A 13,827-nucleotide genomic window follows, 5' to 3' on the forward strand; every position below is an offset into this window, starting at 1 on the left:
TTACCTTACTTGTAACATTACCCTTAATAAAGTTATTATAATTTATTTTCAAAGCCCCAAAATTCCACCCTTAAGCCGTAATGCTTATAAAATAACAAAAACACAAATTTAGTTTTGAGATTTTATTTTACAACATTTTTAAACATTCATTATATAATCAGTTTGAAAAAATACCCAATCATTTCAAGATTGTCATATTTGCACATTTTATAAAGCACATATTCTATGTTTTTAGTGTTTTTTAGTAGTCGTAGTAACAGTTGAGTCTTCTATAGTGTTTTTTTATTTTAAATTGTGTACTCTGTCAATTCATGTGCAATGCAATTACATGCAAAATAAATCCCAATTTGTGATCAATAAATTATATCTAATCTAATATCAGATGTATTCATTTTATATTAAAACAAATACAAAAAGTATCAACAAATATAAAAGAAGAAATATAAAACAAATATGTACAAAAAAAAGGTCTAAATTATTTCACAGATTAAATCAAAATATCTAAATGACTGTACATGAGTCTTTCTGATTGCTGGATATTTTCCTATGAACTGGAACAGATATGTTAAGTTGTTGTAAAAAGGTAAACAGGATGTCAGGACTATATAACTGTTGTGGCTCTACAGTCCTGAGAGATTTAGTTTGTGATCATGAAAAAAGATTATTTTTAACTTTCAGATTTGATGTCTCGGAAGGTTTTTCTTTTTTCACAGAAGAATATTGTACCCGTAGCTCATTCACTTTCTTCATTAACGGTGTGCAGGCCCTTTAGACAAAAACAAGAGGCAGTTAACTTATAAATAAGTTCTTGGGAAGTAGGAATCAAGATAAATATTCATAATAAAGGAATAAACTGACTTACTCATCAGAGTCTTTGGTTGATTTCTGAGGTGTCTTGGTCATCTCAGAGTCCTTCTCCAACACACTGAAGGATTTAAGAAGAAGAAGACATTTAATGTATTATATATTCAGGTTGAAGCATAGCATCGTGCCAGACTAGGACTACATCTGAACCTATAAAACATATTAGTTGATTATATTTTGCATTATTAATTAGAAAATTGAAAGTGACTAAAGGTATGAAATAAATGTAGTTTATGTAGATGTACCTGGTTAAAGGTGAAAGTGTTTTTTGTCCAGTGGGAAAATTGCTTTAATAGGAGTAGAGTTAAAAGTATAAAATTACCTTCTCAGATGTTTTCTTATACACAGGAAGGCGGTGATTGCAATCGCAACAACACACACACAGAAGAGTACCACAGACACAATGATCAGAGCCAAAGCTGTGAGAGAAGAGGAAATAACATGAATAAAGCAAAATACAAATATAATTGTAATACTGACTTAAGGTCACCTACAGGATAACTTACCAACACCACTGTTATCAGACCGGGAGTCTTCTTCAGAACCTGGAGAATGAAAACAATGAGCAATAGAGAAATCGTTCATTTTCTTGGATTTTTGTGGAAGTGTCTCTCACCTTTAATAGCCAACATTTTGACCTCTGGGATCGTCATGGACGCCTCTTTCTGAGGAGCAGTGAGAACGTGTGCGGCACATCCAACCTCACTGCTGTTGTCGTGGAGACGAGCTGTCACAGTGACAGTGAATGTTCCGTTGCTATTGGCGACAGATGCAGAGTTGTTGTGAGGAAGAGTCAGGGTTACCGTGGGAGCAGGTCGACCCGTGGCCGAGCAGGAGACCACCGAGTCTACGACGTGCAGAAAGGGTTCGTGCAGCTCTGCAAAGAGAAACAGATTTGAATACAGAGAAGACAGATGAGGGAATGGGAACCGCGGTGCATTGTGGGACGTAGATATTTAGAATCCAAAATTCATAAAGTACACACAAAATATATTTCCCCTTAATGTCTGCGCCTGTCTGGTGATGGGAGTTAGCGCCTACACCTGTGTGCTATTAAAATGAAGTATTGTATCCTCAGAAGATGGCTGACATGCTGTTGATGACGTCCCATTCCCTAAAATAAATATGTTTTTCAACAAAGTCTCTTACCGTAGATCTGGAGGCAGGTTATCCCGATGAAAGCACCTTCGGGGATGGTGTTAAACAGACAGCGATAGCATCCCTCATCTCGGTCCGTGACGTTCATGATATTTATGGAGCAGTTCTGCAGTCCAGCAGTTTTAAACTCCACTCTTCCTTTAAAACCAGCATTCACTGTCTGACCAAACTTTCTGGTGTAAATTGCAATATTTTCATTGTCTTCGCCATCACCCACAGGGAGGACTTTCTGCCAGGTGACTTGCAGAACATTCTTGGTTTGCATCAGCTGACACTGTAAGCTTGACTCTTCTCCCAATACTGCCATCACAGTGTCCTGGGTCTCTACCAGAGCAGTTAGACCTGCAGGAGGGGAACGTTTCAGGGAGAAACATTACTTCAAACAGTCAAAAAACAGTGAGGATTTATATTCAATGCCTGCAGTTCCATGCTTGAGACGTACTTTTGCTTCTTATAGCAGAAAATAAATTAATTGTGCTCCAAGATGTCTTGATGTAGTTTTTTTTAAAACACAGTTCTCAGACACTTTCCATAGTTAAACTCAGTATACATACAGTTCAAATAGTTAAAAACAAACTACAAGATCATTCATCTGATGTTATAACAGGTTTTAACATACAATTCAGTGTTTTCTAATTAAAATCTTACACTGCACTGTAACTTTTATACCTGTATTATTCTATGATAGCCCGTTTCATGTATATGTTAAAAATGCCATGTTTATTGAAGATTTTACATTAGAAAAATTCACCAAAATTAATCAAAGGCACATTCTTCCAAAACTACCTGCTGTAGTATGACCACCAGGAGACTATTGATGTGTGTAGTGAGTTTGGTAGAAATATACTTTATAATAGTAACATTATTGAAGATGATGCCATATTTATTCAAGATTTTACATTAGAAATATTCACCAAAATTATTCAAAAGCACATTCTTCCAAACTCTCTGCAGTAGTATGACCACCAGGAGACTATTGATGTGTGTAGTGAGTTTGGTAGTAATATACAGTATAATAGTGAAGTGATTGAATATTATTGTATTCTTTTTTCGGTGTTGGACTTTGCAGACGGTGCCTGAGCATGCATGGCGCATATTGGCTTTTTTTGATCAACATGTGATTGTAGTTCGTTGTCAACCTTACCACGGTACTTGGGAGACGTAATTTGTGTCTGAATAACGTTTAGTTCATCAGTTATTGATCCATGAAATCCGAATCTGCCAATATCGTTCTAACTTTACTCAACTTATCTCGCTGCCCTATTTCTTAATGCTCTTAATGTCTCTCATTTTTAAAAGCACCTTGAATTGCCTTGTATTGAAAGGTGTTATAAAAATTGACTAAGATATAAAATATACATTTTATGACACGAACAATGTATTTTTTAATTGAACCGCCAAAATGTACTACACTTCCTACAAACGAAAGAACAACAACGATACGAGGTTCACACAGCGGAGTGTTTAAGAATAATAAATAAGGTTATACAACGTTAATGTGTCTTCTATTTCTTACCTTTCCGAAATAGTCCAAACGCACAGAGGAATATAAGTGCATGTTGAGCCATGTTCACCACCTACGATCTACGATCTAACTTCATTTACCCGCCTTATATTCTAATAGAAAGTTATAAATGGCAACTTCCGGTCAAATCGAAAGTAAATCATTAATCATTAACACACATTCTAAAGATTAAAATGTTTCTAATTTCATGTCAGCAAAATATACTGCGAGTAGATTATTTTATTTTAGATTTAAGCATTTTCTCTTCTTGAACATAATGCAGTAAACAGTTTAATAAGCCAGTGTTTGACAATCAAGCCCTTTACCACGAGTAGACCATAGACTGTATATATGGTAGTAGGTACAGACACACACAGTAGGTGTTATATATTAGTCTAACCTAATTTAGATTAGATAGAAGCAGATACATGTATATACTGTAGCGTCTCGCTACAGGAACACAGGGAGGCTTAGTTTGTCCTTTATCCGGGAGTTTATTATACAGATCACAGGTTACTGTTGGCCGTAACCACGCCAAAACAATCCAATAACCCTGTCGTATTCTCACTCTCCGTCATCCTCATCCCCTGCCAGTTCTCCCCTAGCTTCCCGCGTCTCTCCCCCCAGGAACCTCCCTCTTCCAGCCCCAACCAACCAGACAACACTCTCCCACCCAAACCCACAGGTCAAATGAACCGTCCATCAAAACAATGGCACGTTCACTGACACTCTGTAAAATGCCAACAAACTCTGAACAACAGACACATCAAACATCAAACATTATAAACCAGTCCGTTACAATACTTATAATTGTGGACAAAATTAATCAACTGGTTGCTAAAAAATATGCACCTGACACATAGTATTAACATATTGTATTAAATAGAAATAAAATAACATTTTATTATCGGTTTCTGACCCACATATTGTCACATTTTATTTTAATAATGTTATGATTTAGATTCAACGCCCGACAATTTCCTCCATAATATTGTTTACTAGACTTTATTTCACAAGACTCATAAACTTTCATTATTTATAATAAATGTTAACAATACCCTGTATTTTCTGGCTTGCCAACATTCAGATTATATATTTTTTAAATGCAAAAAGATCAAAATGACCGCAGAAGTTTTTATGAATTTCATTTAAAATATAAAGTAAGACACATTAAAAAAGTCTTTACTTTGATGCAACAATGAATTCATGCGCAAATATATTTTAAATCATTTCACAGATGCTAAAATCTTAAATAAATAGTGTACATTCATCTTTTTGATCCTGCAAAACATTTGTGGAACAGAGTAAGGATTTTCATTACTTTAGCACACTTGAGTAAATGTACTCAGTTATATACCCCCACTGTATTGTATAAAGTACGAATTATATTTTATCTGGTTTTCTTACTTCTTTTTTAATATCATAATAAACTCAGCACAAATAATAAAAAACTAAATCGTACAACTCCTTAACAATATCTGTTACATTATCCTTTAATAAAGTTATGATGATTTATATTCAATGCCCCAAAATGTCACCCTGAAGACGTAATGCTTATAAAATGACACAATCAACATTTTATTTTACAACATTTTGAAACATTCATTATACAAAATCATTTTGAAAAGATACCAAATCATTTTGAAGTTGTCAGATTTGTACATTTTATAAAGCACATATCCTGTGTTTTTAGCAGTAGGCGAGTCCAATAGAGTGTTTTCTATTGTTGTGTATTTTAAATTGTGTACCCTAAAATGTAAATTCATGTGCAATGTATTTATTTTTTGCATGCTGCTGTCACAAAAACAGAACAATTTGAGATAAATAAAGTATTTAAATCAATTATGAAAATAAAAAACAAGACATATAAAACAAACACGGACAAAAAAATATTTCACAGATTTACAAATAATTTCTAAATGACTGTACATGAGTCTTTCTGATTGCTGGATATTTTCCTATGAACTGGAACAGATATGTTGAGTTGTTTTAAAAAGGTAAACAGGATGTCAGGGCTATATTACTGTTCTGGCTCTACAGTCCTGAGAGATTTAGTTTGTGATCATGAAAAAAGATTCTTTTTAACTTTCAGATTTGATGTCTCGGAAGGTTTTTCTTTTTTCACAGAAGACCATCGTAGCCGTATCTCATTCACTTTCTTCATTAACGGTGTGCAGGCCCTTCAGACAAAAACAAGAGGCAGTTTACTTATAAATAAGTTATTGGGAAGTAGGAATCAAGAAAAATATGTATAATAAAGGAATAAACTGACTTACTCATCAGAGTCTTTGGTTAATTTCTGAGGTGTCTTGGTCCTTTCAGGGTCCTTCTCCAACACACTGAAGGATTTAAGAAGAAGAAGACATTTAATGTATTATATATTCAGGTTGAAGCATAGCATCGTGCCAGACTAGGACTACATCTGAACCTATAAAACATATTAGTTGATTATATTTTGCATTAGTCATTTGAAAATTGAAAGTGACTAAAGGTATGAAATAAATGTAGTTTATGTAGATGTACCTGGTTAAAGGTGAAAGTGTTTTTTGTCCAGTGGGAAAGGTGCTTTAATAAAAGTATAAAATTACCTTCTCAGATGTTTTCTTATACACAGGAAGGCGGTGATTGCAACAGCAACACACACACAGAAGAGTACCACAGACACAATGATCAGAGCCAAAGCTGTGAGAAAAGAGGAAACAACATGAATAAAGCAAAAATACAAATATAATTGTAATACTGACTTAAGGTCACCTACAGGATAACTTACCAACACCACTGTTATCAGACCGGGAGTCTTCTTCAGAACCTGGAGAATGAAAACAATGAGCAATAGAGAAATCGTTCATTTTCTTGGATTTTTGTGGAAGTGTCTCTCACCTTTAATAGCCAACATTTTGACCTCTGGGATCGTCATGGACGCCTCTTTCTGAGGAGCAGTGAGAACGTGTGCGGCACATCCAACCTCACTGCTGTTGTCGTGGAGACGAGCTGTCACAGTGACAGTGAATGTTCCGTTGCTATTGGCGACAGATGCAGAGTTGTTGTGAGGAAGAGTCAGGGTTACCGTGGGAGCAGGTCGACCCGTGGCCGAGCAGGAGACCACCGAGTCTACGACGTGCAGAAAGGGTTCGTGCAGCTCTGCAAAGAGAAACAGATTTGAATACAGAGAAGACAGATGAGGGAATGGGAACCGCGGTGCATTGTGGGACGTAGATATTTAGAATCCAAAATTCATAAAGTACACACAAAATATATTTCCCCTTAATGTCTGCGCCTGTCTGGTGATGGGAGTTAGCGCCTACACCTGTGTGCTATTAAAATGAAGTATTGTATCCTCAGAAGATGGCTGACATGCTGTTGATGACGTCCCATTCCCTAAAATAAATATGTTTTTCAACAAAGTCTCTTACCGTAGATCTGGAGGCAGGTTCTCCCGATGAAAGCACCTTCGGGGATGGTGTTAAACAGACAGCGATAGCATCCCTCATCTCGGTCCGTGACGTTCATGATATTTATGGAGCAGTTCTGCAGTCCAGCAGTTTTAAACTCCACTCTTCCTTTAAAACCAGCATTCACAGTCTGACCAAATTTTCTGGTGTAAGTTGCAATATTTTCTTCGCCAGCAGGGAGGACTTTCTGCCAGGTGACTTGCAGAACATTCTTGGATTGCAGCAGCTGACACTGTAAGCATGACTCTTCTCCCAAAACTGCCATCACAGTGTGCTGGGTCTCTACCACAGCAGTCAGACCTGCAGGAGGGGAACGTTTCAGGGAGAAACATTACTTCAACCAGTCAAAAAACTGTGAGGATGTATATTCAATACCTGCAGTTGCATGCTTGAGACGTACTTTTGCTTAGTATAGTAGAACATAAATGAATGTCTTTATGGAGTTTTTTTTAAACACAATCCTTATACACTTTCAATAGTTAAAAACGAACTATAAGGTAATTATTCTGACATTATAACAGGTTTTAACTTTACATTTCAGTGTTATCTTAGAAAATCGAACTATTAATATCTTACACTGCACTGTAACTTTTATTCATGTATTTATACCTGTTTTATTCTATAATAGCCCGTTTCATGTACATTTTATTCTCTTTGCTTTTTAATAGCATTTTTAGTAGTAATTTTATAATCTCGCTGCACTATTTCACAATGCTCTTAATGTCTTTCATTTTTGTAAAGCACTTTGAATTGCCTTGTGTTGAAGGTGCTTGCCTTACCTGTGGTAATGTTTTATTCGTAAAGTAATTTGTATCTTTTCAAAATACGATATAAAATATACATTTTATGACACAAACAATATCTTTTTTTGATTTAACCGCCAAAAAACGTACTAACCTTCCTAATAACGAAAGAACAACAACGCTACAACGTTCACCCAGCGGAGAGTTTAAGAATAATAAATAAGGTTATAAAACGTTAATGTGTCTTCTATTTCTTACCTTTTTGAAATAGTCCAAACGCACAGAGGAATATAATCGCACGTCGAGCCATCTTCTCTTCTTTTAACCGCCTAACGTTCAAATTCAAAGCTTTCACTGACAGCTTCCGGTCAAATCGAAACTAAATTAGTAATCGTTAACGACGGAGGTGGTGGATGATAAAATAAGGAGTAAAAGTAGAAGTACCACAGAATAGCAATACTCTGTTACAAGTAAAAGTCCTGCATTCAAAAGGTTACAAGTAAAAGTACAACAGTAAAAGTACTCATTATGCTGATTGTCCCATTTCAGAATAATTTATATGATACGATTTATAATGATTGATCATTAAAGTGTTTTCAAAGCTGGTAAAGGTGCAGCTAGTTTTAATGGCTTTTATATACAGGGTAGCTTGTGAATTGACTCACTTACTTTATTGCACATCGTTAATCAAAATCTGTAAGTAATTTAAGGGACTAATACAAGTAGTTGAGTAGAAGTACAATATTTGCCTATGAATTTTAGAAGACAGTAGAGAAAACATGAAATACTCTTACTTAAGTACAGTACTTGAGTAAATGTACTTAGTTACTTTACACCACTGGTTTTATTAACCCAAAATGTAATAATATATGATACGAGTTAGAGATTACATTATTTATAACACACAGTATCAACACGTTGAACATATTGCAGATAAGAGTCTAATAATCCATTGTAAAACATTCATGCAACAGTAAATGAATACACACAATTAGCTCTTTAACACATATAGAGCCCTACAGTTACAGTTTACGAGGAAATATGTCTATGGTGCAATAAATAACATTTGGGCAGAAACGTTAAAGTGCAAAACTGCCAGAAATGTGCAAAATAGCAGCAACATACATAATATGATGTTACATATTATAATTAATAAATAATATAGATTCTTATTGTTCACTTAAACAATCACCTGGTTGCTCTATATATCAACCTAATCACTTGATAGAGGTCAAATTTGCTGCAAAATTAACACAATGATATATATTTTTCTGCCTGTGATTTTCTTGCTTCTTTCTCTGTCTTCCCCACACAGCACACTTGCAGGACAGCACACCAAAATAGTTTTTCATATCTTCCTGTTAATGCAAACCTTTTATATTGCACTAAGCTGCCGTCACTCTCACCCTGAATAACAGCGAAGTGCTTTCTACATGTGATGGATTAAACTCGAAAGTAGACAGTGAACAAATCATTTTTGAAACATTTGACCACTCCTGAACTTGCTTTGCTGATGTATAAAGTGCTGAATAATTAAATTACAAATAAATATTTAAAAAACTATCTGTGATCCTTGGTTTGCAGATTTTATATTAAACACTATTAAAGGTTACATGAAAACTACATTTAAATCATTATTGTCCATTTTCCTTTCTTCTGGTCTCCTGGACCTGCCAGGAAGAAAGAAAAGCTTGTTAACCCTACTTGTAATACCTCACTATAAAGAGAAGTATGAACACAATGTTAAATATCTCACCTTGTTCGCTTTATTACAACAAAAACAACGACGATGATGATGATGATGATGAAAGTGACTGAAACTACAGCAGAAATCACAAGTGCAGTCCCTGAGGTGGACTGTGTTTTCCCTGCACACAAGATTAAAACAAGATTAAGGTTAATAACCGTTAAAAGAAAAAGAGGAAGGTGGGAAATGTCAGAGTAACATGATCTTTCATGAGGTGACCCAGTGAGCAGTTGATAACGCAGTAAATCATTGTCCGGTTGGTCGAAATGAAAGCTAAGAAGAAGTGAAACGGAAACAACATGCACAGCTGACACTTTCTCGAGACCCGGGAGTTTTTTGACTTCTTGTAATGTAGCCTACAGTATGAGGAAACCTAATGTAAATGATGAGTCACAGCATAGCAGTTTAACAATAGCAGTGTGGCTTACCGGCAGTAAACAAAGGAGACACTTGTAGGAAATTACAACTTTGTGTTAAAAAAAGTTCCATCATGGTCAAAGTAACAGAGGGGGGGCCAAATCCGGCAGCCATAACACCAGCGTAGCCAGATCTAAAAGCCCCCTTACATTTTTTTACCTGGAACCCAGAGTAAAATGCTTTTGATAGCTTGACTTCTATGTGAGTATGACACCCTCCTGTGCCGATTTAAGCAGGCAAAGATACCAACAGCACACTGTGTTCAGTAATAACAATAATTCCACACATTTCTGGAACTTTTCCAGGATGCGATCATCATGAGTAACTTCCAGCTAAAGAGCATGTGATACAAAAGGATTGTCAGGCATACCTTCCTCTTCCTGCTTCTCCCTGGCAGGTAAAGAAAAGGGAATCCTCTCGCTCCTTTGTCCCATGGCTCCACTGTTCAGCAGGCAGACCACATGTCCTTCCCACCCAGTAGGGAGTCGCAGAGTGACGTTGCTGCTGCTAGTAAACGTCTTGTCTTCATTTGCTACTGTAGTGATTGGCTGCCGGTGTGTTTGCGTGGCTTGAGAAGGGATTTCCCACTGTATGGCTGGAGCTGGTTTTCCTGTAGCAGAGCAGCTGAACACAACCTCTTCATCCTCCTCCTCCTCTTCCTCAGGGTCACTGCTGGGAGCATGCACTTCTGTTTTAAAACTGGATATTCCTTAGAATAGAAAATAAGAAAACACTGACCTAAATGCTTTAAAGGCTTGAGGAGTAACCGATTACAGTTACATGCAAAGAGACATAATCAGATTATTGTTGCAAAAAACTAAAAGGAGAATAATGTGTTTGTTGCAAAAGGATCAGATTTGATTTGTTCCTTGTAAGCTGTACTGTTCACAGCATTTTCTCTCAGTTTAGATTGTATTTCTGCTTTTTAAACTGTACTATATGTGCTCATGTTTTACATTGTTGTGTATACTTTACTCTTTAATTTATTTGCATATGAATTGTAGGTAATCCAAGCAATTACATTATTTGGACCTTTTCCCTACATGTTGTTACATTTACCTTGCACTGTGACGCATATCTGCTTCCTCATGGACCCATCAGGATACCGGTTGAAGGCGCAGATATAACAGCTTTCATCCTCCCAGGTGACGTTGGCCAGAGTGATGGAAGATGAGCTGAGCGTCGCTTCTGTGAAGATCACCTTCCCTCTGTAGGGATCATTCACATGCTCCCCAAACCGCTTACTGTACGTCGCTAAATTCTCTATGGGCCTGTCCGGGACAAGCCTTTGCCATGTCACCTGCTGCACATCTGTTGGGAAATGGAAAACATCCAATCAACCATTTTTTTCCAAGTACTAATTGGACTTGGTAAATATTACAATCAAACCAACCAAACAACCAGCAAGCCAGACAGACAGTCAGTCAACCAATCACATCAATAAATACAGTTTTCCTTACCTTTCAGGTTGGCTACAGCACATCCATATTTTGAATCACGTCCATAGTCCACTGTCATATTGCCATAACCAGTAATCTGTGACATGGATGCTGATAAGAATCGAAACAGCTGTGTCAGTGTATGAGAATGAAAGTAAAACCTGTGCTGTAAACATTCAAAGAAATAACAAGGATTAACTGTGAATAAAATACTAAGCTTATCTGTAGATTTTCAAAAGAGAAAAAGTCCTAGCCTTTAACATATTATGATAACAAATCATAAAATCACTTTAACAACTCTACAAATTAAATATAGACAACATGATATTATACATTTGACAACACAAGAGCTGGATATATATTCTCCAACAGTAGGCAGTGAATTCAGAAGGGTTACCCTCTTCTTACCTGTAAACAGCAAAGCAGTCAGGGTGAGGATCAGTAACATCTTGTTTTGTTGCTGCTGTGTTCAAGTGCACTTTCAGTTCAGCCTCTCCTGCTTTTAAAGGGAAGGGCAAAACAAAACTGAAATTAAACTGAAGGAGGGGAAATACACAATTCTGCTTGATCTCTCCTATAGTATGCATTGCCATGAATGAATGAATGGATGAATGAATAAATGAATTAATGTTCTATATTATTTTAATGACTGATTGAACTCCAACTGTATTATTTTAGATTTATATTCAACTGCGATGCCTGCCATCTCTGCTCTGTGTCATTGTGTTGTCTCCTGGGTTCTGTAGTGTTCGGAGTCTGTCTTTTTATTATCCCCTCAGGAAGCCTTTGCCTCCTGTCAGGTCATCATTGAAAATAACAATTTGTTGTTAATTGATTTTCCTGGCTAAATAAAGGTTCTACTACTACTACTATTCATACTACTACTATTACTACTACTACTACTACTATTACTATTAGTACTACTACTATTATTAGTACTACTATTATTAGTACTACTACTATTAGTACTACTACTACTACTACTACTACTATTAGTACTACTACTATTACTACTACTACTATTAGTACTACTACTATTAGCACTACTACTACTATTAGTACTACTACTATTACTACTACTACTATTAGTACTACTACTACTATTACTACTACTACTATTAGTACTACTACTATTAGTACTACTACTATTATTAGTACTACTACTATTAGTACTACTACTATTATTAGTACTACTATTATTAGTACTTCTACTATTAGTACTACTACTACTACTACTATTAGTACTACTACTTTTATTAGTACTACTACTATTAGTACTACTACTATTATTAGTACTACTATTATTAGTACTACTACTATTAGTACTACTACTACTACTACTATTAGTACTACTACTATTACTACTACTAGTACTACTATTACTACTACTATTAGTACTACTACTATTATTAGTACTACTACTATTATTAGTACTACTATTATTAGTACTACTACTATTAGTACTACTACTACTACTACTATTAGTACTACTACTATTACTACTACTAGTACTACTATTACTACTACTATTAGTACTACTACTATTATTAGTACTACTACTACTACTATTAGTACTACTACTACTACTACTACTATTAGTACTACTACTATTACTACTACTACTATTACTACTACTATTAGTACTACTACTATTATTAGTACTACTACTACTACTATTAGTACTACTACTACTACTACTACTATTAGTACTACTACTACTACTACTACTACTACTATTAGTACTACTACTACTACTAATACTATTAGTACTACTACTACTACTACTACTATTAGTACTACTACTATTACTACTACTACTACTACTACTACTACTATTAGTACTACTACTACTACTAGCTGTTATTGATTTGTTTGAGATTGAGTGCTCTGACAGAGAAAATTATGGCTTTTTTTGTGTCATTAAGAGTTTTATAACAAAATAAAAAGACTGCAGAGATGTAAATTTAAATCATCTACTGGATGATGAAGTACTTTCATGGAATAAGACGATCAACAGTAAAACAAAAAAAGTACATTAAAGACAGCTCCACCATATACAGATGCAAACAATTACATTTTCAATATCATCCAGTTGTATGAGTAGTTTTAGTGTTTTAAGTATAATATGATAATACTTTTTGCTTTTAATTAATGAATGAATAAATAAATAATAATACATTTTATTTATCAAACGCTTTTACAGGCGCTTTTCGACCAAAAATAAATCGTATCTTCTAAAAATAAATCTTATCTTATATTAGACTTGAACATCATATAACTTGGCTCTTGTTGTAAATATAGATTCCAGTTAATGTGTCTTTACCTTCAGTAATTTGTAGTAAAGTAAAAATCCCAGAGCAGAAGTTCCCACAGAGGTGTCACAGTGACACCATATCCCCTCATGCATGGTGGGCGCTCTATCAAATCTAAAGGGTGATACCAATGTGAGGCTGCACATTATGAGCCACAGTTTACTCGAGCTGAACTGGAAAGTCCATGAGAA

General features: G+C 35.4%; 3 protein-coding genes across 4 annotated transcripts; all 3 read right to left on the reverse strand.

Moving 5' to 3' along the window:
- Window positions 1-107: 107 nt before the first annotated feature.
- Window positions 108-3,634, reverse strand: LOC307032802 (uncharacterized protein). Its single transcript, XM_079671071.1, has 7 exons — window positions 3,539-3,634; window positions 2,014-2,364; window positions 1,481-1,741; window positions 1,371-1,409; window positions 1,187-1,283; window positions 863-925; window positions 108-766 (listed from the first exon to the last, which is right to left on the reverse strand). Exons 1-7 carry the CDS (start codon window positions 3,588-3,590, stop codon window positions 649-651), a joined length of 981 nt encoding a protein of 326 aa, XP_079527197.1. The 5' UTR covers window positions 3,591-3,634; the 3' UTR covers window positions 108-648.
- Window positions 3,635-4,830: 1,196 nt separating this feature from the next.
- Window positions 4,831-8,088, reverse strand: LOC307032803 (uncharacterized protein). 2 transcript variants are annotated; one of them, XM_079671072.1, is made up of 7 exons: window positions 7,980-8,088; window positions 6,940-7,278; window positions 6,407-6,667; window positions 6,297-6,335; window positions 6,115-6,208; window positions 5,803-5,865; window positions 4,831-5,706 (listed from the first exon to the last, which is right to left on the reverse strand). In XM_079671072.1, exons 1-7 carry the CDS (start codon window positions 8,029-8,031, stop codon window positions 5,589-5,591), a joined length of 966 nt encoding a protein of 321 aa, XP_079527198.1. In that variant the 5' UTR covers window positions 8,032-8,088; the 3' UTR covers window positions 4,831-5,588. The 2 variants fall into 2 exon arrangements, 1 of the variants encoding a protein (XP_079527198.1); XR_013806377.1 differs by having other exon boundaries at window positions 5,663-5,706; window positions 6,050-6,208.
- A 117-nt stretch (window positions 8,089-8,205) lies between these two features.
- Window positions 8,206-11,861, reverse strand: LOC307033329 (nectin-1-like). Its single transcript, XM_079671762.1, has 6 exons — window positions 11,733-11,861; window positions 11,346-11,435; window positions 10,945-11,196; window positions 10,256-10,594; window positions 9,478-9,589; window positions 8,206-9,391 (listed from the first exon to the last, which is right to left on the reverse strand). Exons 1-6 carry the CDS (start codon window positions 11,770-11,772, stop codon window positions 9,331-9,333), a joined length of 894 nt encoding a protein of 297 aa, XP_079527888.1. The 5' UTR covers window positions 11,773-11,861; the 3' UTR covers window positions 8,206-9,330.
- Window positions 11,862-13,827: the final 1,966 nt, after the last annotated feature.

Source organism: Notothenia rossii (assembly GCF_949606895.1).
Source record: "Notothenia rossii genome assembly, chromosome: 3".
NCBI lineage: Eukaryota > Metazoa > Chordata > Actinopteri > Perciformes > Nototheniidae > Notothenia > Notothenia rossii.